The 24,073-nt window shown below is 35.3% G+C and overlaps 1 protein-coding gene across 10 annotated transcripts in view; it reads left to right on the top strand.

Moving 5' to 3' along the window:
* STXBP4 (syntaxin binding protein 4) overlaps positions 1-24,073 on the top strand; it is a 71,418-nt gene that overhangs the window by 40,354 nt on the left and 6,991 nt on the right. For all 10 annotated transcript variants that reach the window (XM_062591628.1, XM_062591627.1, XM_062591626.1 and 7 more), the window contains one exon: positions 12,966-13,023. In XM_062591628.1, coding sequence (XP_062447612.1) covers positions 12,966-13,023 — 58 coding nt within the window. The remainder of the gene's footprint in view (positions 1-12,965; positions 13,024-24,073) is intronic.

Below are 24,073 nucleotides of genomic sequence, written 5' to 3'. Positions count from 1 at the left end.
CAACAGGATTAATGCCAGATGTATTATTACTATTTTGTTATTGCGATTAAAGATATTTGTATGGTAAGGCTGTAATTTTGTACAACTATTTGGCTGTAGTTCATCAGAAGAGTTCTGAAAAAGTTGACATGAAAGCATGGGGTGATTTCTCCCTGCTGTGATTTATGTGTATACGTCAAAATACAGATATAATTGTAATGTGGGTAGGCACACCCTAGCTAATCTTAGTGTTTCGTTAATTGGGCTAGTGATATTAAAGTTGCAATCAACAGAGATCAAAATACAAGTCTTCCATTCACCCTGAGAATGTCCTCTGGTTGCTAACATTTGCTGAAACTCATGCTGCTGTATGTTTTTTATATTTTAAGTACCAGAAGGAGAAAACTGTTTCCTGCAAGATCATCTTTCTGGGGACAATTCCGCATTGTGGAGATAGTATACCTTTAATGCATTTTCAGCTAATGAACTGGAAATATACCTTTTCTTCCTTAGTGGAAGAACTGCTTGAGGAGGAGCAGCATAATGATAACTAAAGGGAGAATTCTATGTATTCATTGTTCTGGCAAGGCCATAAATATTTCAGAGGATTGCTGAAATCAGAAATAGAAAAGACGTATTAAATTATATAATATATTCCCAACCTTGTACAGCTCCCCTTTGTAACAGCTTTTGACTAGCAAAAGGAGAAATAATCTTCAAATGAATGCTGTAAGTTTAAAAGATATAGATGTTAAGTTCAATAATATAAACGCTTTCTGACAATACTTCCATTAGTAAAATACTATTCTGGTGAAATTAAAATACTGCATGAAAATGCGTTATTCCCTTAAAGCTTTCAGCAACAACAGCAACAAAGAGGTGAGTTGTCCCAAAAGACAATTTATCAACTGTTTTATCCGATGGAATATTTTACAATTTTACTAGTCCTTGAAGGTTGAAGATTTTTTTTTTATTATTTTTTTTCCCCCAGCACAGAAGTATTTCATGGGAGGGTAGTTTCATTTTTGTAGACAGCAAAAATGTTAAAGTGTTAAATTAACTTTTCACTGTTAAATCCCTGTTAAATCTTTTCTCAGCTGGCAATTCAAAAGAAAAAAAATCACAGACTCATACTGATCATAGGAACCGGGAGCAGCTTTGTCTTATTCAAAACCAATTTGAAATGTACTCGGTATTATAGGCCCCTGCTATCAGCCAGGCATTGTAAGTGAGTGACACTCTGCAAAAACATTGGTTAACATAAAACTAATAGAGAGATTTTGTCTAAAAATTAAACTGAAGGTAGGAAGGAATTTTAATATTTTTTGGTTAAATTGCAGAAGGCTTGCATTTCCTTGCTGCTGTGAAAACATAGCTAATGTAACAAAAGAATATGGTTTGGGAATTGAAATCAAACTTTCTAAATCTTCTTTTACATCTTTAGTGTGATGTAAACTGAGAATAACCTTTGACTTCAGCTGAATTGTACCAATTCATAAAATCAAATATATGTGAGACAACTGGATCCCTTTTGACCTGTAATGTAGACATTGTTGAATTTTTGCCTTAATCTGAAAATGAGAATACTGCATAAATAATTGATACTTATCAATAACTTTTTAGAGACACTGCAGGCTGGATCATAAGAAGAAATCCAAAGGTGAACAACTTATATATTCAGAAATATTTAAATTCAGAGTTGCGTAACAGAGGCAAAAATTGTTCCCATAATCTTCAAGAAGGATAAACAAACAAAAAAATTATATTCAGTTTTAGGTGGGCATATCCTAGAATTTAAAAGCTTATTCTATGTAATGTTCACTGAACCAAGACTTTGAAAGTGACTGTACTTTGAATTTTCTGTAAATCATTTAAAATTCCAATTTTGTCTACATTGTAAATAAGAACAAAGAATTATAATTTCACCAGTGTTCATAGAACTGTAATTCCAAAAAGTTCAAAGACATTAAAATGTTTCATTGCGACAATAAAGAAATGTTTCACTTCAGAAATTTAATGGCATATAATAGTTGAAATATTTCCAGTATAAAAGAGGTTAAAATGAGTGTGCATGGAAATTAAGTTTAAAGTGGAGCTTGGATATGGCTGAAATGAGATGGAAAAGACCTCTGAGACTAAAGTCTGTTTGTAATCTGATCTGCTTTATTTACATCAGCACTGTGTCATTTGTACACCTTGTAAGGTTATCCCCATTTTACAGAGAAATTTCAATGATAAAGCAGCTAAATGATTCATACCTTTATTTTTAGAAGGGCAAGGAGTTAAAAAAAAAAAAAAAAATCTGTTTAGGTGAATATCATACCAATAGGAAATCCTGACAGCACCTTTTTGTCTTTCTGAAAAACAGCCTACTATTACTGAAATCTGTTAACAATATAGATGATATCCTTCTACATTCTTAAAGAAGTAAGTTTGTCACTTTAAAAATAGTGTGTCTGTTTTATCATTACTGTTTATATTACATTTCTGCAGCCCATGTTCACTGAACAAAAATGTCATTTGTAACTGCGGGGCAGTGCCAAGCAGCGCCTTTGCGCCATCTTCTCCTCTTAAACATCCTCCTTTGTTAGAAAAGGAGAATGACTAATGAGGAAGGATAGAAAATAGAGACAGCTCACTTAGTTAATTTTTTTTGAAAAAAGTTTTATTGCTTTTGTTTTCTTGCCTTTTTTATTGTGAATGCTGTATCTTGATACTATATATTTAATGCTGTATTTTAGTGCTCTGTACCTGAAATAATTTTTACTTCATGGTTATACACATATTTTAAAGCAATCAAGAAACTGCAGTTATGGGATCCAGACTAGTTTGTCAATGATCTCTGAGCCACAAGACTGTTGTAACTCATTCACAGCTTGTCTGTGGAATGTTAGTACTTTTATATTCTTTTCAAAGACAAAATTGATTATGATAACCCATGAGAATTTTTGAGGATGGGTAGTGATCTCTGACTCAAACAAACAAACAAAAAAACACTGGGCTGTGGCATCATCATTGCTGAAACAGCTATTGGATATACAAGGAAACCATTTATTGTTCTATAGTGCTGCCGGTGCTTATGAAACTCTATAGCCACTGGTTTTAGATAAGGAAGGCCAGTAAAGCCACATCAGCATTTAGTAGTGTATAAGAAAGGTGGCAGCTTCAAGTTGTTGGGTTTTGGGTGGTTGTTTTTTAGGGGCATGGAAATGATGGGAGTGCTCAGGTGCTGTCTGGCATGCTTAAAAAAACGTACTATAAAGCCTATTTCTTTGGCCGGGATTCATTTGATTTTACAATGAAAAACATGTAGAGGAGTGAAGAGTTGTTGGTACATAATATGATCAAAATACATTACTTCCATCAATACAAGACCTAAAAATGCCTTGCAAATGCAAAGTAGAAGAAAAAGTCTCGTGTAATATAAACTACACAAAAGTTTACAAATCTAGAACCTTGCTACCATGGAATTGTTTATTTGAGTTCATATATTACACCAACTCATATGTTCCAGGATAGTGTTTTATTTCCCTCGTAGTTTCATGTTACTGATTCATATGAAGTTTGTGCTTTCCTGAACTTCCAGAGTGTTTTCTGCTGAACCACAGGCTAGCCATCCCCTACTTGGTTTTGTGCCACCTGATTATTTGTACCTCACAGTAGTACTCTGCTTTTGTCTTTATTGAATTACATCCTATTTATTTCAAACACTTGATCCAGTTGGTGAAGATCTTATAAAATTTTAATCCTGTTTTTCAATGACAGTTCAAAGACATGTTCTTTCACAAGTGGCTTTTAATTCTTAAATTATCCCAAATTATATTGTACTTGGGCTACAACTGCATTTTGTTGAATGTGAGTGAGGAATAATATTTCTCAATTAATTGCTCTTACTTGCGGGTATTATTACAGGACTTAGAAATCAGAGCTCATGTGGTTGATAGCCAAGAATCAGAATATTACCACTTGCAGTTATGGACAAGTAGAGATGCTAGATAAAAGATGACATTTGTACGGCCAGAATAATTTTACAACCTAACCAAACAAAAAAATATTTTAAGTATCAATTATGAACAAGTTGTTAACTAATTCTTTGATTACTGAATTTATTGGTGATGTTTCACAGTGAGAAAAAAACAGTTCAATGTCTAAAACATATATTTAAGGCAGCTCTTTAATGTGACCTAGATTTCAGAACCCTGTTGTTGCGGCTAGAAAAAGCAATTTATTCCCTCTCCATTCACTTACCTTTAATGAGAAAAGATGAGTCAGCTTTTGAATAAGCACTGTCTGTCCTGACTTTCAAATCAAAACATCTTAATAATGAAAAAAGGTAGGTGATATTATTATACTTTAAAATGCAGATGAGCTAATAAGATTAGTGCAGTCTCATTAGGTCCAATTCCAACATCTCTGATGGAAGACTTTATTAAAGAGCAGACCTTTAAAGACCTATGGACACATTCATGTAAGAGTCTATTCAGTTCATGTTCTAGCCCCACTATGAAAAAAATAATTAACTTTGTGCCTCTTTCCATACAAGTTGTACTTGCTCATGGCAATTGTAGAGACTGAAGTCAAAACTGTCCGGAATCAGCAATTACATTGAATCGTAGGACTACAAAGATAATTGAGAGACTGGAGCATCTCATATGAGGAGAGGATGGGACTGTTTAGATTAGAATCTTAGAATGCTAGGAAATCCCTGGCATGAGGCGATGAGGGGGAAAAAATACCCTCCAAATTTTGTATCATGGAGATACAAATTGCTCCCAGTCTGAAGAAATCAACAGGTGAGACAGGGTAGAACCTCGCCGTCCTGAATGCTTGACCAGTGTCTTAGACTCAAGGCTGAGGCTCTCATCCCTCTTCTCTAGTTTTGCAAGCAGGGTTCAGGCACAGTTGCCTGGGTCTCAGGAGAGGTGAGTAAGCAGATGTCTGTCTGTGGGTATGTATGTCTGCATGCCAGTCAGGGAGTGACTGTCTCCTGTTATTTCAGGTACCAAAAAATAAAGTAGCCAGTACAGTATGGAGCTTACCACAGGCTGCAAAAAACACTAAAGGAGTTGAGCATATTTCTGGGCGGTTAATGCTGACTTAATGCTGCTGTGGCTACACACCTTATCAGCACCCTAGAAGAGCTAGATTAAATCTAGCAGGGGGTGTCAGACCTGTGCCTGGAGTGTCAATATACCTTAAAGCTGTCAGTGCTCTTCCTGTATAAAAAGGATGGTATGTTCTTCTGTCAGTTCCTTCAGTTGTCACATTTTTCACTGTTTTTGCAGTGGGTAGGAGTGAGAAGCTGAGGGCTAGCAGAGTTACTTAGACATACACGGTGCACAAGTGTGATAATTTAGATGGAAGGGAGTAGAGAGAAAGTTGATTGCCAAGAGTGGTATAGGAAGATTTCAAAAGTATATTTTAAGAGGATTTGCAAGAAAAAATATAATTGCTTGCTGCTTATGAAGGAGACCTAAATGAGGTATAAAATGTGCATAACTCTCGTACTAGATTTCCGGCCTCAGAGGACCAAATTTTACCTTGTGCCATAAAGCATGTATATCGTTAACTGGAAGTTACGTATGGGGTTTGTGCCTTGTGTCAGTAATTGCTGCAGATACTGCTTTTGAATCTTTTACAGTTAAAGGAATAGTAAGATAAACTATGCTAATTTAGGCAGGCACACACAGGATTTATTTTTCTTCAGATTTATAACAAAAAGGAAAAATGGTCTCTAAGAAGGCCTCGTCTCCTAAGAATTTTGTCATAGTTTTTAGAACTTGCTGGTTTTAAAGTCATGTCTGTCTGTACATCACACTTCTTTTATTTAGGTGTAGCTACAGGTTTTTAACTAGACCACAAGGCTATGTATTAATATATTTTATTATATAACATGTATTATGCTGTATTAATATATTTTCAATTCATGCATTCTTGCTTCAAGAGTATTTGATCATTACTAACTGTGGTCTGTGTTTACTGTGAAATGAGCTCAGCAGAAAGTTTTATGTTTTTTAATTGTAGGTGGTTCATGCCAGCCCCCTTTGCAGTTTAATTTCATCACTGGTGCATACAAGTAAGATATTACTTAGCAAGAAAGGCATATCATGTAATAGTATTGCTTTTTAAATCTCAGACAATTTCTGTTCAGTTCTAATTTTAGACAGTCATTTTAATTTGTTACCAATGTATGCTTTCTAATTAAACTTATATTTAACAATCACATGCGTCAGTGAGCAATGTGAGCTGACAGTGATGGATGTGGGTGGATAGCACAATAGATGGTGACAAGAGAAGTTGATCTAGGAAGGAAAGGAGGAGACAGATGGATTCCAGGACAGAGAGAGTAACCAAGGAAGGAAGCGAGAAGGGAAACTGAGAGAAAAAGCAGTGGTTTAGAGGTGGTCGATACAGTGAGGTATTCCAGGCTGGTCCTAATTAGGTGGTCCAGGTGCATGGCCTGTGGGCAGAGCCTTGTATTTCTGCAGTAAAACTGTTTTTCCAGATTAATCAGAGAGGAATGGATTGTACTAATTCAGAGTAAGAATGTTCCCAAGGGGAGTATTTTTCTTCTATGAATTAAACTTTCTTAGCATACATATGGAGGAACTTAGGAACCGGTATTAAAATCTAATGCATATATGGCATTTGTATAATTTCCCCAGTTATAGGCCATTTCTATAATTTTATAATATGTTATAATTATAATACATAATATTCCCTGTCTTCTCATCAGCAGACTTATAGCTACAAACAAAATGATTTTGAAGTTAAATTATGCAAATATTTCGCCAAAATTACTTTGTAAATTGGAGTGTATTCAATCAGCAATGGAAATAATGCATTCTGGACCAATCACAAATAGGCAGCATTACATTAACAGCGAATACTGAAAGTCCGTAGAAACGAGCCGGCAATTAATTTATAGAACAGAATATTTTTTAAAAAAGCTGCTACTTGATTAATGTGTAAGACTGAAGGAATGTAATAGGCGACATGCTTCCATTTTTAAGACCTTTTCAGGAGCACTACCACCTATATGATCCTGTATTTGTCTTATTGTGTCACTAATTGAGGTTCTGTCACTGCAGCCTTAATACTAAGAAACAAAAAAAATCTTTGAATTGACAAACTAAAGCAGGTGGGAGCCACTGGAGGATAAGGAGCACTGGTATGATCTGTTCTCTTGGCAGCCTTCCCTGTCAAGGAGATAGATTTCTGTATTTTTCTGATTTTTCTCTAGTGCCTCCACCTTTATTGATACATGCTTTAATCATACTAAACAAAAGAATTTTGGTGGACTGGTGACTGTATTCTTACAGTACCATGACTGGACATCCAGTGGCATTTTTACGAGAAGCAATGCAGGTGAAAACCACCAAAAAAAAAAAAAACCTGCCAGCTGGCAGTCAATAGTTGGTGTAGATGCAGAGATTCTTGCCTATGACTGTATGTAATGAATGGTATGAATCTTCTCTCATTTTTGACTGGCATAAAAGGAGGAGTTATGTCAGTGTTTATTTTTGTAACCAAAAAAAGGTGGAAATGTTGAGGATTTGATTTTTGTTTGTTTGTTTGTCAGTTGCTAATGGTTTATTTACCTTGTTCTCACAAATGTGTGCATCTTCTCCAGTGTACCTTAAAAGAGCAGTATCTATTTGGTGATGCAGACAGCTCAGTACTTAATTTGCTGTACTCGTTCCGTTCCCTTTAAAATGAAGTCAGCAAAGTTAGCAAAGTTATTGTAAAGTATGCACTGCAAGCTCTGATTTCAGCCATTTTTGTATAATTTGGTTATACACATTTGTTTGCCATCAGCTAAGTGGAAGAAAGTATTTTATTGCCCTTGTTAAGTGCAGTGTACTTCTGTTGTACTTCCACTACTAATGTCCTGCCTGGGTAAAAATGAGCCTCAGCTAGACATTTCCCTTCTCATTTTAATAATTGCCTAAATTGCTTGGATCTCTCAGTACCTAAAACTTTATTTGAAAGGAAAATATTAATAATTTTTAATGAGCTTTATTTTTTTATTGAGTTGTTCACAAGCAAGTATTAAAATAAAGGAAAAAAAACTATAACAATTTGTAATTTTGAAATTACCATAGAAGGCATTAAAGTTTATCATATAATCAAGTGTTCTGATAAAAACAAGATCTTCCAAATGTTCAGCACAAGAAGCAAATTTTTTTTATAAATCTGACACTTAATTGTCACCTGATTTGACATTATTGTTTTGATAAGAGATGAATGAGTTTGCCAACACAGATGAGTCAATAGCTTATGATTAATAGGAAATGGGGAAGTGCGTGGTCATGTTTCATCGTGCCCTGAATATCCAAAGTAAGAAAAATATTTTTTCTGAAGGACAGTTTCTAGGAACATTACTGAAGGGAGAGAAGCCAATCTGCCAACCATATTCAAAATTAGCATAAATTTCAGTTGCTAGTATTTCCCAGATGTCTCCACTTGAAAAGTAGCTACTCCATCTTTGTTTTATTAAATCACCAACAACAAAAGAAAAAGATGACTTCTTTAGAATGGAATTTGATATGCAAAAGAAAGGAATGGAATGTCCCCTTAGAGTATTTGTTCATTAGATGAAATACATTTGTTTGTGGGAAGAGCACTTGAAAGGGTCTAAAGAGTAAAGTGGCACACAAACAAATGCCACAAGTGAATACTCACTTCTGAAAGCTCTTTTAAATTGAACCTGAGTTTTTATAGATAACTCAAGAATAAGCAATAGAATACAGTATATATTATTAACAGCCTCAAAATAAAGTGTGATATTATACCTAAACCCAACTGAATACATGACAAAGGGTTAGATATTTCTCCACAGATTTTTGCTTTAGCTATGTCAAATTGCATAGCTCACCAAGGAATTCCTCTGCCAGTCTTGCATCGTTTTGGGTCTCCAGTCTTATACTGGGATATTCCCATATTCCAGTAGTCCTCAGGAGCCCAAGACTAGACATTGCAGAACTAGCAACTAGGATCTTCAGCTCTCTGTCCTCTGCATTGTCTAGATAGCTCAAAGAGAAGAGGCAAAGGCATTGAGTATCACTGAGCATCTTAACTGGCAAATGAATTTTGCATTATTACTGAAGCCACATGAGGAAGGTTTAAATATTGATAACAGCGTACTACTGAATTCGTGGATTTCGAAAAGGGATCTGAATTCAAAATCTTGCTTATCAAATGACAAAGGAGAAAATCATTTATAATGTCCTTTAGCAAATTTATCAGAAATACTTTTAACAGATAATTGCTGTTTTTCCAAAAACATTGTTTTGGAGAATTCTAACATTAAATATAGATAAATCATCAGGAGGTAAATAAAAGGTAGTTCAGAGATAGACCATGCACTGTTACTTTAGAAAAATATAACTGAAAAAGTCAAGCTAGGTAAAGGAATATGGAGACACAGACATCTTTGTTTCTGTTAATGGTCAAAGAATGTGACCCTTAGACTGCAGTGCTTAGATATTAGAGAAATATGTGTCAGTTTTGCTTCAACTGAATGTACGTGCTGTGGGATCTGCTGTTTTTAGTCTCATCTAATCATCTCCACATTTCTTTTTCTAAAATATTTTTAAACTGACTTATTTAAAATAAAGCTACATCACTACACTATTTATAGGTTTGATAACTGCCTAGTAAAACTAGGCTCTTTCTACATAAGGAAATTCAATCAAGACAGGATTCAATTCAGTCAAGACAGGAATGAATTGGAGTTGCTTTTAAAACAGACACTGAAACAGAGACCTGCAAATTAAAGTTGAACAGTTCTAATGTTTTGGTCATGAATTTCAAAAATAGCCTGTTTTGCACTGAATGAGCCTGTTGGCCTTGGGCTCTCAGACCGTGCAGACGTTTGTTAAATGTTGCTGAGGGCAGTTGTCACAAAAGCAAGCTGTGTTTCTCCTTCTTCCTGTAGTGACATACTTTTTGGTTACACTGTCTGCAGCTTTTATTCCAGGAAGGCCCTGCTGATGCATGGGAGAGAGTGTATGCATCCTCTCTTAGAGGTGGTGCTCAAAATCCTAAACTGATGTCACTTCGTATGAGTTTATGATACCGTATGTTCTCTGTTTTTCTACTTATTGTAACCAATCAAATGTCGTTCTTGGGGCATTTCCTTTGACCTAAGGAGAAGTGATAAATAAAATCAACGAGAGCCATGCTTTGTGAAGTGCTGGGAAATTTTTGTTAGGTCTACTGTTCTTATTCTCTTTCTGCTTTATGTAAAATTGACTTGACAACAGTGGTTATCACAGCAGACATCTTGCAGCTAAGAAGGCAAGCAGTCACCAGGGAGACTGCTTTGCTGCTCTGTTATCAGCTGCAACAATATTGAAACACTGCAGATTTATTACTTTTCTTTTTCACATAGAATTATACACATCTTCTTTGCCTTAACCCTAATGAAATGCATACGCTCAGAACAAAATAATGTTAGGTGATAATGCATTTTGACTAACATGCCCTCTCTTATGAGACTATTCTACATTGAGAAAGAGTACTTTGGACTGTATTCTACCTCTTTTATATTGTTAATTACTTTTACACTGTTACCTTCTACTTTCTTTGCAAAAGATAATTAATCATAAATATTTGATTAGTAAAAAGCCTTGTATTTTCTGCTGAAGTTTATTTTTGAATACTATGCTTTTTTTCTAAAGATGATATATGCAGACAACTGCAGCCAAGATAAATTATTTATGAAATTTTATCAAAGAATGTAGCACTTCACAGAGGAAATAATAAATATGTAGGAAATGTTAAACTGCAGCTGTGGGCTAAATCCTGTATCTTTTCAGACTATATTTCTAACTTTTTGAGCTCCTTTGCCTCCTATTTACTCCAGGTGAAAGCTTAGTAGTCTTCCAAAGCAAGCTCTAGGACAGGTAACAAATCTGGGCCTGGAGGATGTGAAAATACAGCACTCGGAAGTAGATCAATTTATGCATGATTCATGGGGAAAATGAGCTTGAACAAAGTGATGATGTCTAGGGAAATACAGTGCAAAACATGAGTCTTTTGGCTACTATGGGAAACATCAAGAAATGCAAGTACAAATCTACCAGTGAAGAAAAAGAACGAAGGGAACACTAATGAAAGACTCGTGGAGAAGGATTGAAAATGTGGAAAATAAAAGACAAAATTACTGATGTAGGTGGAGTTTTTAAGCATACAAAGAGTGAATAGGATATATTATCTGATGCATACTAAGTCAAGAAGGAGTAGAGAAAGCAGTAGAGAACAAGTACAGTGTTTCACGTATGGATGACAAATATATTCAGTGTTTTTAAAAAACAGTCCTTTATGGTTAAGAAAAGAATACAGAGAATCAATTATCATTACCTCCATATCATTTTTTGTTTCTTTTTACAAGAAAAAATGAAATAATTTTAGTCAAATTGTAAGTAAAAATAGTATAACTATCCCTGGTGAATGAAATGGAAGATGTGTAGCAGAATTCTAAAAGTGTTAGCAGAGATCAGACAAGGGTTTCATTTATGATCCTTCAAATTCATTGTCCTGTATTTTGTATTTGCATATGGTGACATATGCAGGAAAGAGAAAAGACCAGGGAAGATGCAAGCAATTGAAGGATGAAATCTTATTTCCTGTAAAATCATTAGAAAATTTCCATTTTGAATAAAGTTCCTATATTTTACAGGAGAGGAAGGAAAATCTAGTGATCATGTCTAGCACATTTAAAGCATAAATTACCCTTTCTTCCTTTTTTCATAGCTGCCAGATCTTGAAAACTGTTACACAGCAACTACCTTGTGTTTAAAGGGAAGTGGCTGTGGATTATTTTCTCAAACCTACTAGGTTTTTCAAAGTATGCCATGTAATAGGTGGCATATTTTGAGAAGCAGATTATGTAGATCTATGCCAAACTGAAAACGGGAAGAAGTCTGAGATAAGCGAGTGATAAAAGGTAAAGGAAAAGGAAAGGATGTAGGAAAAAAAAGTCAGTCGGATTTGCTTTTCGAGCTGTACTAAACAGTACTTGCACTCTTCTGTGTGTACCAGTTCTCAGGTTACCTTTCTGAATTCTGGCATTTTGGCCTAATCAGTAGACATGTTTGGTGCCTCTCAGCCTTAGTTACCTCTCAGATGGTTTGTTCCTCATCTATTGTGCCCTGGAAGTAATGACTCCGTAGCTCCAATGGACTCTGTTTTTCTTTAAGAGCTGAAGTCACCCTTTCATAGATTTTTAAGTAGTAATGACAACACTAGAGATGAAAGTTTCACAATAGGAGAAAAAAAAATGTGTTTTAAGAGAGGATTAAAAAAAAAATGAGTGCACTTAGGACATGCATTCATTCAAAGAAGTTTTAAAAGACCATATGCTGTGTGCAGTCCAGCACATTTTCCAAATAAAAGTTTTAAATCTAAAGCAGGCTCACAGATGGTTCTAATGAGCTGATCTTAGAGATATATTGTAACGTGAAAAAAAGTAGTCCTAAGACACTAACATTTCCAGATGACTGTCAAGCTAAAGCACAAGAACAACAATTTTCATGCATATGTTAATTTTATATCTGATTCTAGCCTTTGAAAAAGGAGGAGGTTGTGAGGGGGGTTGTTTGTTTTTAGGGCCTTGCACTTTCCTTTATGTACATTACATAAATCATGTATAATAAAAGAATATATCAGGAGCATTTTTGCATGTTGACTGATGCTGCTTTCTACAGCGCTTTACAAGCTCTGCAAACAGTGTGGAACCAATAGTAAGAAAAATGGTAAATATTTCCCATGAAAACTGATTTTTTAAGAGCTATAGCGTAGTAACCTACTAAAAGTATTACTGATCTTCCTCATGAAGAGGACTTTCAAACTAAGCCCAAAAATCAGGATTGTATTTTGCAGTTTGAAGTGACAATATTCTAATTGACACTGTTTCAAACTGTATGGTCCTTCTGGCTTCCCGACTTCGAGAGACATCTTATTTCTGTATTTCATCTTAGGTCTACCTTATGGATGGGAAGAAGCTTATACAGCAGATGGAATCAAGTACTTCATCAAGTGAGTATTTCTGGGGGAAAATGGCTTGGAGGAGAAATAAAAACCCATCAAACCAAAAGTATTTCTAAACCTAGAATCACAGAAAATTTAGTAAAATAACAAAGCTATGATGTGTTTTATATACAGCTTTACTACTGACATCACATACTCTTCTCTGTATTTTGTAACTGCACTGTCCAAAGAATCCTGGAGGACTTTCAGTTAAAAACATCAACTGAAATTCAGTGAAAGCTATATAACTAAATCCTTCAGATGTCATTAAAAATCCCAGTGTACAGTGTTGAGAATGTGCCTCAACTACATGTTTGGTCCTATAATAGACCCAGAAGATGTGAAAAAAAATCTCATACCCTAAAAAGTTTACAGGCATATCTGTTTTTTAAATGCCCATATATTTTGGGGGAAGTGGAAAAATTCTAACAGCTAGCTTTCTAGAAGATAAGTCTGCTTTTTTCTGGGATTTCACTCCCATTGTAGCATTAAGAAACACAAAGACCAGCAATCTCACCAAATATGTCAGTTGACCTAGAATCTGGATTTCCGTGTCTGTACTCCTCTGAAGCGTACCTCAGAATCCATAGTATCCATTGCATAATAACTGAAATACTAGTTTTCATATTACCTCCAGCCCTAAATAGCTTATATATGGGGAACCTCTTAAGCAGCAAATTCATTCTTATCTGTATACTGTCTGTGGTTGTATCAGAAGATAACATTATGTTATGAAATCATATCTTGCTCCTTTATCTGGAAATAAGTCATTTTGTTGTTGCAAGAGGGTGAAGGAAAAGGACTGAAAACATTTAATTAAGATTCTTAAATGGTCAAGACAAGCCCAACTACCATATCATCAATTTAGACAAAAGTCATTATACTCTATGCTTTACATTTAAGATGTTAATCATAGGCTCACTAACTTGAGTTTCACAGAATATTGACATTACACATTATAATTTCCTTCTATTCTGTAAGTAATACCATTGAAATACTTGTTGCGAAAGTCTTGTTTCATATTCTAAATGTATTAAATGCCTGTCAAGACATATGGATTAACTATGCTAAAAGCCCCAGTCACACGTAAGCAATTCTAGCAGTTCAAGCCATTTTAAAAAAGGGGTTTTTTTCACACTGATATTTCCTAAAATACATTGTTTAAATCTTTTTTTTTTTTTTTTAATTTTGAATTTTTACCCTATGCAAATTATAGCTACAGGTCCATGGGGTTTCCTTTGTACATTTGTCAGGTTTTGCCAAAGATATAGTCATACCTTTCATTGTAAGTGGCTTATTAGAAACATTCAGAGTAATCAAAAGTGAATTTTGCTTAACAATGTTCACATTGACATGAGTGAGCAATTATTATGCTGTCCTGCAAAAAAAATGGTAGAAAAATACATCCCTGTCAGGAGTTAACTGTAATTATCTAGAAGATCTTACAAACAAATATATTTTACAAAATATATATGTATATATATATTCTTCTTCTTCAGAGAATAGAGGAAAGGTAACATTGAAAAGATGTTACAGTAACACAGTGTCTAAAGCACAAAGAAAACCTCTACAAAAGCTTTAAAACTAATGATTAAAAAAAAATACAAAGCACTGTGACTGGGACCTTCTTGTTATTTGCTTTTTGGCTTTCCTTAATTAAAAAAAATCTTCAGTGATTTTTTTTCTGAAAGGCTAGAAAAAAACAAAAGTGGTACAAATTCATTATATATAACAGATGAAGAAAAGATTACATTATTTTTTAATTGAATACAAACGGTGTAATATGATTTAAATCCTGTTACTGTCCAGCAGATAGAGAATTGATGGTTTCTTTACAAAGACCTACTTGATAAAAGCTGTGGGAATTTGTTGTATACTATAGGAAAGGAAAGATTATTTTTAATTATGGTCTCTGATTCTGGAGGAAAAATGCATTAAAAAGAAGGAGCTTGTGTTATGTCTCCCAGAAGTTTCAGGTAGTGAATTGGACAGAGACTGTTGTTTCTTTTTTCTAGAAGATAGTGAAAGCCTCATCCATATAATAGCTTTTATTTTCTTTTTATAGATTGAAGCAATTGGGTAAAATTATAGTTCATCTCCATTATATATATATCATGAACCATTGTTTAATAACTAGCTTTTCTATTTACTGCAGTTTGACATGTTGTTCAATTCTTACAGCTGGCATGTAAGAAGATGGTGTTTTGCGGGTGGACTTCCACAAAGTTTCCTGAAAGATAGGAAGGACAGTGAATAGGTCTTTAATCCCAGACTCTTACCAAAGTCACGTAAATAGCATTGAAGTTTGTGCATTAGGCAGCCAAGAAAAGCAGGGTTTGTTTTTTGTTTTTTGTTTTCTTTTTTTCCCCCCCAAAGTGGCTGCTCTGTTGTCCTTAACTAACCACATGGTGCCTAGAGCTAGATATATTAAAGCAGACATGTTTTTTTTCCACAGAGGTTTTCAAACACACCATGTATGATAGTACATTCCAGCTCTAATCAAAGGGTGGCTTTTATTTTCAGACAGATGTAAGTTACTACATGGGATTTATACCAAAAAATATTGCAGAAAAATAACTTAGGAAATTAAAAAGAATTATGTGATCCTCCAAAAAGCCAATTGTGTAGCAATTTAAATAAATACAGAAGAAGCTATTAAAATAGAGCACAGTTCCATTGGTCTCTAAAAGGAGTTGTTCATTGGTTGGTAAGTGGAGTCGTATAGTACATTTGGAAGATTGAGGTGGATGCTGGATTCTGTTTGGGGTGAATCACTTAAAATTACTTGAGGTTTATACTAGTGCAATTAAGAACTGCACTTGAATAGACTCATGTAGCAATAGAAGGAAATAAAATTTAACAACAGAATACAAGAAATATCACATTTGAGAGAGATTTCCCCTCTTTTCCTTTTTTTTCTGATTTTGTTTTGCTTTTTTTCTTATGCTTCTCATTTATCTTGGTGACTCAGCAGAAAACTAGATTTGCTGAATATACTTGAGAAGTTTCTTTTAAGAGCTGCACTTGGAGGCTGAATTATTGCAAATGTGACAATAAGGTTCAAAGTGCAAAGGTTGAATCTCAGCTGTGGTTAGAGCCCAATTTGCAGAAAGCATCCGAAGTTTATCATATTGTCCCCCCTTGTTGAAACTACAGATGTTGGCTGAACAATTTTTTTTTTCTTTTAGAAGTTCTTGCATATCTGATCGTTTGATTACTACTGACTCTAGAATGTTTCTCCCTCTGTATTTCTTAATGTGTTCCTAGATAGAGCCCCAGGATTGCCATCATTATCTTCTGTAATCTGTCCTAAGAAGTCCTCCAAGCCAGTCTTTTCATGGCAGGCGAGGAAAATCTATCTGTTATAATCACAGAGAAGGGGACAAGAACTGCTAACAGTTCTTACTTGAATTCGTTAGAATTAACTTAACCGAGCATTCAGTAAGAGACTATAGTAATTAACATTCCTTTTACCTACTTCCTTATTTTGCTTGTGTGACTGTTTCCAAATGTCTGTACAGAGTAAAAGGCTTCTTCTGTGCTTAAGAAATCATACTTTTTGCTATTCTTTATAATATGTTTAAAGGTGGTCTGAGAAAGTTAGCTATGTAGAGCAAGGAGCAAGTGTAGTGAAAATCCCTTGTTTCTGACATAAATTGGAAGAGTTTTCAACATGATCATTCTGCCTGACATTGAAAATATCCTTTTCCAGGAAGAACTTAGCTTGAGGTACATTTTAGCAGGTGATCTTCTTCAGTAAGATTTAATCCAATTGTTTAGCTGTGGATTAGCAGAATAGTTTATACTTTACAGCTCTGGTACTAATGCTGTAACCTTCTTGTACTCTTTGGCTGTGAATTTCAGTTCTTTCATTCTTTGGTATTTTTAACAGGCAAAGCCATGAGGGGTTTAAAAAGTATTTCAACACTTGCCCTCTGCAATGTATATAATCAAATACAAAATTAAGAAATATGTTATAATTCCCTAAATGTGGCCACAATTAAACTCATCTTGTATATGAATTGCCGCTTTTCTTTCTATGCAGTTATGCTTTGAGGATATATAGAAGCCGGAATGGCTCTGTTTAAATCCACGGAAGTTTTACAATATGCTAAAGACAGTCAAATGTTCTTTTAATTAATAGATGCCTTCAGTTCCAATGTGTTTTATTGGGCATTCAAGTAGCTGAGTCCATAAATCTATATGTTATAAGTCTAAAGCAGTAAACACCCCAGAGTGGCATCTTAATAGCACATAAGCTTGAGACAGCTTGCTGTGAAATTTCCATAAATATCTCTGAAGGGGGTGTAGCAATATGAAGTGCATGAGAAATCAGAGTTTAAAAGAAGCAAACCAGCTGGCTTGTGTTACACACTAAAGTGAAACCCACTTATGTGAATAACTGACATGAATAAAACATTTACATGGCTATAGTCCTTAGGGACTGAACAGTTCTCTCTACCTATGAGGGAAAGCTGCATCTTGTACATGAATACTCAGTAAGACAATTTTTGAAACCACCTCTTTTGTTCAAGAGGTCGTTTCCATCTCCCATGAACAACCTGCTTGCTGAGTACCGGCAAGTGTGAAAAAATTACCTTTTAGCCTGCAGTAGTGTGCCACAAACTCAGATGATTCTGTGCTAGCCATTAAGGTCATGTGTTTGGATTTACCATGAAGTATCAAATAGTAATGTAAGTCTCCAAATTACATCTTAGTATGCATTGGAAAAAGTAAGTTCAAGTGTCTTTCTTACAAATATATGTATTAACAGTTATCAAAAGGACAAAAATTACACCAGTAGACTAAAAGGTAGGGATCAGCTTTGTTGCTAGTATAGCTGTGGTTTCCTCCTGCTGGAGAACAAAGGGTAACAAGCTAACTTTAGCCCCAGATAGATTTTGAAATAATCAGGTGTAATTTAAAAAAATGAAGACGGCAAATATTGTTGTATTTTGCATGTACCAATACAGTCAGTCAGTCATACTCAGCACCAGATTCATGCCCCCATGGAGTTAATGCCTAATAGAAACACAGTAACGATGCCTGTTTTCTTACTAATTTACACTTGATATTGTTATCATCATTCACATCAGCAAATTTGGTTCAAAAGCATTGAGTTTACTGACTTACTGACTAATTCCAAAATCATGGAATAGAATTCGAAAAACACATAAGTTGGAAGGGATCTCTGGCAATCACCTTGTCCGGCCTTCTGTTGAAGAGTAAGTTATCCAGAGCTCTGTCAAACCAAGTCTCGAACATTTGCAGTAAGAGATATTGCACCAATTGTCTGGGCAACCTATTCCAATGTTTAATTGTTCTCATGATGAAGAATCTTTTCTTAAATCTAGACAGAATTTCCCCTGAACCGGCACCCCTTGCCTCTTGTCTGTCACAGTCTTTGTGAAGAGCTCGGAATTTTGTCCCTGTAAACACCGTTTCCCTAGCTTTTTTATAGGACTGGGTTCCAACTAATACTGTTAATGTGGAATAGTTGGAACCTGATAATGTTCCATGTTTTCTATAACTACCGTTTAGGTCTTGGAAGGCTGTGATTAGATCCCCCTGAGCTTTCTCTGCTGTAGGCTGAACAAACCCATTTCCTCAACTTTTCTTCATGTGTCAAGTTATCCAGCCTTCTAAGCATCTTGGTGACCTTCCACTGGATCTCCTTCAATTTTTCCAATGTCTGTCTTGAACTCAGAGGGATCAGTATGTTGAAAAGGTCCCACATAATCAGGTTAAAAAGTTGATTATTAGTGAGTTTCACTTATTTGATGATTAAGGCTGCTCTTCTGTTTGAGAAATCCAGTCACTGATGTTCTAATAGAAATTCCTGTTTGCCAAAGATATTTTATCTGCAAAACCCAGAAACACAAAGGGGCTAGTAAGAGCTCATAAATTATCACCTACATTCAGATGTATGAAATGAGCAGTCAGCTGGAAGGCATTAAGACTGGAATAGCCTTTTAAGTAAGAGAAAATTCATCTTGCTCACTTTTAAAGCTAGTCATGTGTCTATTTTTGCCCAAGTTTAGTTCAAATGTAGCATTCAATGAGTTTACTAAGTGTTGTAACCAATATAAGGACAAAATTTGACTTTTGTTGTATGATTCAATATTAAAATTCTCATGGAAATCACAATGTTGCATCAGTGCAAACACAAAGACAGTGTATTCTGTCCCTAAATGGATTTTGTGAATTGGTATCTCCTGAGTTTGAATTTTAGAGAGGTAAATTTTAGAGAGGTAAAGTTGTGTATAACTTTGCTCTCCCAAAGAATTATCATATATGCTAATTAATTAATGGATATACACTGGTTGTTTAGAATCTCACAGGAACATTATAAAAAAGCATGACTAGAACACCAAATTATTTTCCAGAGAAACCCCCATTATAGTTAATCTCTTCCATCCCTCCCACTTTGTTCACCTTTAACATATGGCAGCTCTGTATCATGAGACTGACACCTAAAATTAGGTAGGGCCTTGCTATTCTCCCTCCCACTCCCACCCACTCCTTGCATATGTGTACAGTTTGTAAGGACCAGCTGTGAATTTTGCCCCTGTAAACACTACTTCCTTAGCTTTTTAATAGGACCAGGTTCCAACTATTCCACATGAACTATTTTTTTCCTCAAGCAGTGAAGGAACATTTATTTTAAATGAAATTTTCCTGAAAGCCAACTAAAAGTTACCACATATTTTAATCTTTTGGGATCTTCTCCCTTAGGTATATTAGCACCTGTGATGTTTTCTGTCTTATACCAAAGGGGAAACAGTAGTATTTTATTTGGCTTTTTTTCCTCCCGTAATACATGTAAAAATCAGAAGTTTCCCCTGCGTGCTTTAATGTGACAGAGCAGGCAGTGAAGGTACTCTGAAAATATGCCAGTATAACAGAGAATAGAATTTGGTCCATGTTAAGTAACAACCTAATCTGAAATAATACATCTAAAAAATTAGTAAAAGCACACTTGATGTGTTTCGGTAGCCTTTGAAATCAAACTTCCACATTGAAAGCCAGCACATTGTGTTTATTCATTTTATAATATTCTATTTTGTGTGGTTTTTCTTGGGGAAGAGCCATCATTAATTTTACTGGAAGTTGATCATTCACAGAAACTGTTCATGATTTTATGACTGAACTAAGAATAGCAAAGCATGTGTGATAGATGAAGAACATCTGTAGTATAAACATTCATGTTTTATGAAACTAGAACTAAAGGTATCATCACAAAAGACAATAAATCACGGTTGCTTTTACTTGCTGCACGCTAAATTGAAAGCATAAAGCTGTTACTTTGATAAATGTATTCATCCCTGGCTGGATCTCCCTGCTTTCCGGTACTGGCTCTTTTCCTAGCTCCTTGCATAGCAGTAGGCGAATTAGTTGCACCAGAATTATCAATTAGTAAAATCAGCATTGTAGGTGTCTCCATCTTAATAACTTTAATTTCTGGGGAGAAGGGATATTTTTAGGCATGGCATATTCTCTGTTTCCGTTGAGCTCAAAGAAAGAGGCAAGTACTTTACATCTCACAAAATTGGACCATTCTTATTTCACATTTGTCACTCAAAAACTTGGGCTGCTTTTGAGAATGTTTCTTTTTACCTGTCATCTTCAAATCCTCCTATCTGAAAATAGAAGTAATAATAGTTATACAGACACAAATATTTAAATAAGACCGATTCAGCACTAAACGAAGTGCAACTATTATTATTTCTTTATATAAAGTTTTTATGTGTAATGTTCCAAAATGTTCTGTGCAAAATTTAATTCAACATCAGTCCGAATGCTTTCAGAGATAACCATATGAATTTTGGTAATCCTGATACTATTCTTTTTGGTTTTTTTGGATAACCAACTTGAGACATCTCAGAGAACTTTTATTTTCACAAAGTGTTAAATGCCTGCCATCTGAAATACATGATTCTTTGCTGTGTCTCAAATTGGTTATGAAGAATAAATGTCTCCAGAAACAGTATTCGTTGAAAATTTTTTCTCCTAGTTGATCTTTGTTCATGGACACTGTTGTCTGAAATGAGACTCCTTATTAAGAGGCACAGCAATGATTTAGTGTAAGGCATTTTGCTAAATGCAAATTCATGAAGACTTACAGATAGCCAGGATGCAATGAAAAATCAAACTAATTTCTAAGGTTTAGAAATAGTTTAATTGCAAACATTGTGATTTTAGGGAGTTCATTTACTCAGATTTTCACTGAAGCCATTTTGCATGACTATGAAGAAGAAACCTCAGAGGTAATGCTAGGAAACTTGGCATTGGATTTTATGATAACATGAGTTTGTAATACAAGAATGTTAAGACTTTAAGCTGCTTTTGGTTGTATATTTTTTTTGGGAGGGGGGAGGTTGGTTGTTAAATTTTTGTATCAAGAACCAAAGTGGAGAAACACTCTTTCAGCTTTCACAGATGTTGTGCTCTCTGTCCATGTTTTGGCCAGTCATCAGATAGCTATAGCTGTTAAAATTTCTTCAGTGACCAAAAACATGAAACTGAAAATAATTTTTGCTATAGACCTAGAAATCCCCCTGAAGTCAGCGTGTTGATCTCTCTTACCTCTGCAGAGTGATTTTAGTCTAACACAGATGTGACCAAAGGTCTAATTCTCACCTATTTGGTTACCTATACAATTAGGAATTTGAAAGTTCAGATTCCTGGTAAATTTTCCTTTGTGGGGCAAGATTTGGTGATGTCTATCCCATCAAGTTATCAGGCCTATGCTGATAAGATAGAACTGATAGGAAGTCAGCAAACTGGCTGCACTATTCTTCCTAAAAGGACTCTTTATGTTGCATGCAGGATGAGCGTATCAGTTGGGTGGGTTGATGTATCCCAGGCTGCCCTGAGAACAACGTGGATTGTCATCCCACACTAGAGCTATGCTGGCATTGCTTAGTTGGATGTGCAGAACGAGCACCACTAAGCTTTATGTCCTACTGCCACTGTAGATACATTGCACCAAAATGAATTTTTATGATGTTCACGTTTACAGACACGAGATTGTGAGTAACTATGTCTATTATTAAAACAGCACTTTGAGATTAATAGCAGTTGGCTAATATAGGGATGAGATGCGCTTCAGCTAGTGCTTGAAATGGTGGAAGATTTGCATATCCTATCACTCAAGCCTTTTGACTTACTCTTAGTTCAGATCCTACTTGTTTTGTCAGATTACTGGTTTGGTTTTAGACTGGGCCATTATCATTGAAGACTTTTAGTAAAATAGTAGACTAATTGGATGAATAAATTCTTTTGCCAGAAATGACTGCCTTCTGAAATTGCTCATATATTTTTTTCATAGTAGACAAGTGTTTAATTGATTTAATCGAGGAATAAATAATGAGACTCTCTTCTGGAGTTTCACTTTATATCCCTCTGCTTTTAATTACTGTTCAAGCAAAATCTGCAGTCCCTGAGAGAGATAAAAAATGGATTATGTTACCTTAGGGTACAGTCCAATGGGGTGACAAGTACTCCCAATTTTATTACAGCCAATAAAACTTAAGGTCACTGCCATCTTTCAGGACCTGCTTACTATCTCTTGGGGTAGTATATATGCCATGTGTTCCTTGTGAAATGTAGTCTTGAAAGAGGGTCCAGTTTTAAACCAATTTTAACAAAAAGGAGAAAGAATAAAAGAAGAATATTTGATTTCCAATCATCGGATTTTGATAAATACAATACAAAAATTCTTTCCAAACTGCTTATAGGTTTCAAGTCTGGAAATTTTCTTCCTTAGATGCTCTTGGGATTGATTGCCTATACTAACATCAACTTCATTCAGTTATTTCATTTTGTCCTAATCCCTTGTCTACAAAACTAAAATTCTTTAGTTACAGTTAAGAAGTAGTTACTCCTTGCAGATCCTCCCAGCATTTGCACTTCAAAATCGCAAGAATTTTCAGTTGCAAACGCTTGACTCTGTGTATCCAGACTGCATTTAACATCTACCTTCCAACTACCGACATTTTCAAAGGGGATACCAAGCATGACAAAAACCATGACTGAGTCTGTAAGTGTATACCAGCTCTGAGAGCTTATTTCATGATAAACATTGGCACTGAAGAAACAAAAAAATAAGTAGCAAGTTCAAACTCATAAGGGACAACTGCAAAGTATTAAAAGCAGTGGTTCTTAAAAGCTGAGGAACTATTGTGTTCCCAAAATTCATGCAATCCTAAATAAAATTAGGACTGCATTCACAAAATTTGTGTTAGGTGCAGCACCAGTAGCTATACATTGTATTCAATCTACTTATTCAGATTGTAGAGTGATTTTGAAACACTATCTGGTAGAGATTCAAGGGCTAGAGAATTAGATCAATGCCTTCAGGAATATAAGGTCCCTTGTACTCCCACAGATACTCCATTGCCACCTGGTGGCACGAGGAAGAGTAAATCTGTCTCATCTCACCAACACATGAAGGTGTTAAGGTGCCTGGTGCAAATTAGGACCACTCAATTCTTGTGCAGGAGCTGTTTTCTGAAAGTAATATTAGGCAACATTTCAGAAGGTGCATAAGGAGTGTTGATCCCAGCCCAGGAGACTTGCAGAGGAAGTTATAGGAGTATGAGAGAAATAGAAGGAAAAGAGTTGGCTACAAACAGAGTGCCTTCTCATAGATGCAAGATTTGGGAGGATGGATTCTAGAGATAAAAAGGATCCCTGCAAAGCAAAAGGCTACACTGAACACAAAGGAAACAAAACCAGAAAGGTCCAACAACAAAAGACAAAGGTACTAATTAAAGCTGTGTGAAGTCTAGCAAATAGCTACACAGACAGATTTTGTGCAAGATCAAACATAGAGGATGGCATAACCTCTAGCTGCAGAATTAAGTTAGAGGATCTTCATTCATTGTTGTCATTCTTTATTTTCCTGTTGCTCTGGCTCTCACTAGCCCCCAGGCCACCACTGTGTACTCATGTATAGCAAAGAAATGTGCATAAGCCCCCATAGAGCTAGTCACCTAGTAGCGGACATGCAACCCTTCTGCACTGGTGTAAGTGTGGAAGTCTAAAGGAGCACAAT

This window comes from Rhea pennata, chromosome 19 (assembly GCF_028389875.1).
Source record: "Rhea pennata isolate bPtePen1 chromosome 19, bPtePen1.pri, whole genome shotgun sequence".
NCBI lineage: Eukaryota > Metazoa > Chordata > Aves > Rheiformes > Rheidae > Rhea > Rhea pennata.
The sequence above is the reverse complement of the archived record's forward strand: the minus strand, read 5'-3'. Positions and strand labels throughout refer to the sequence as shown.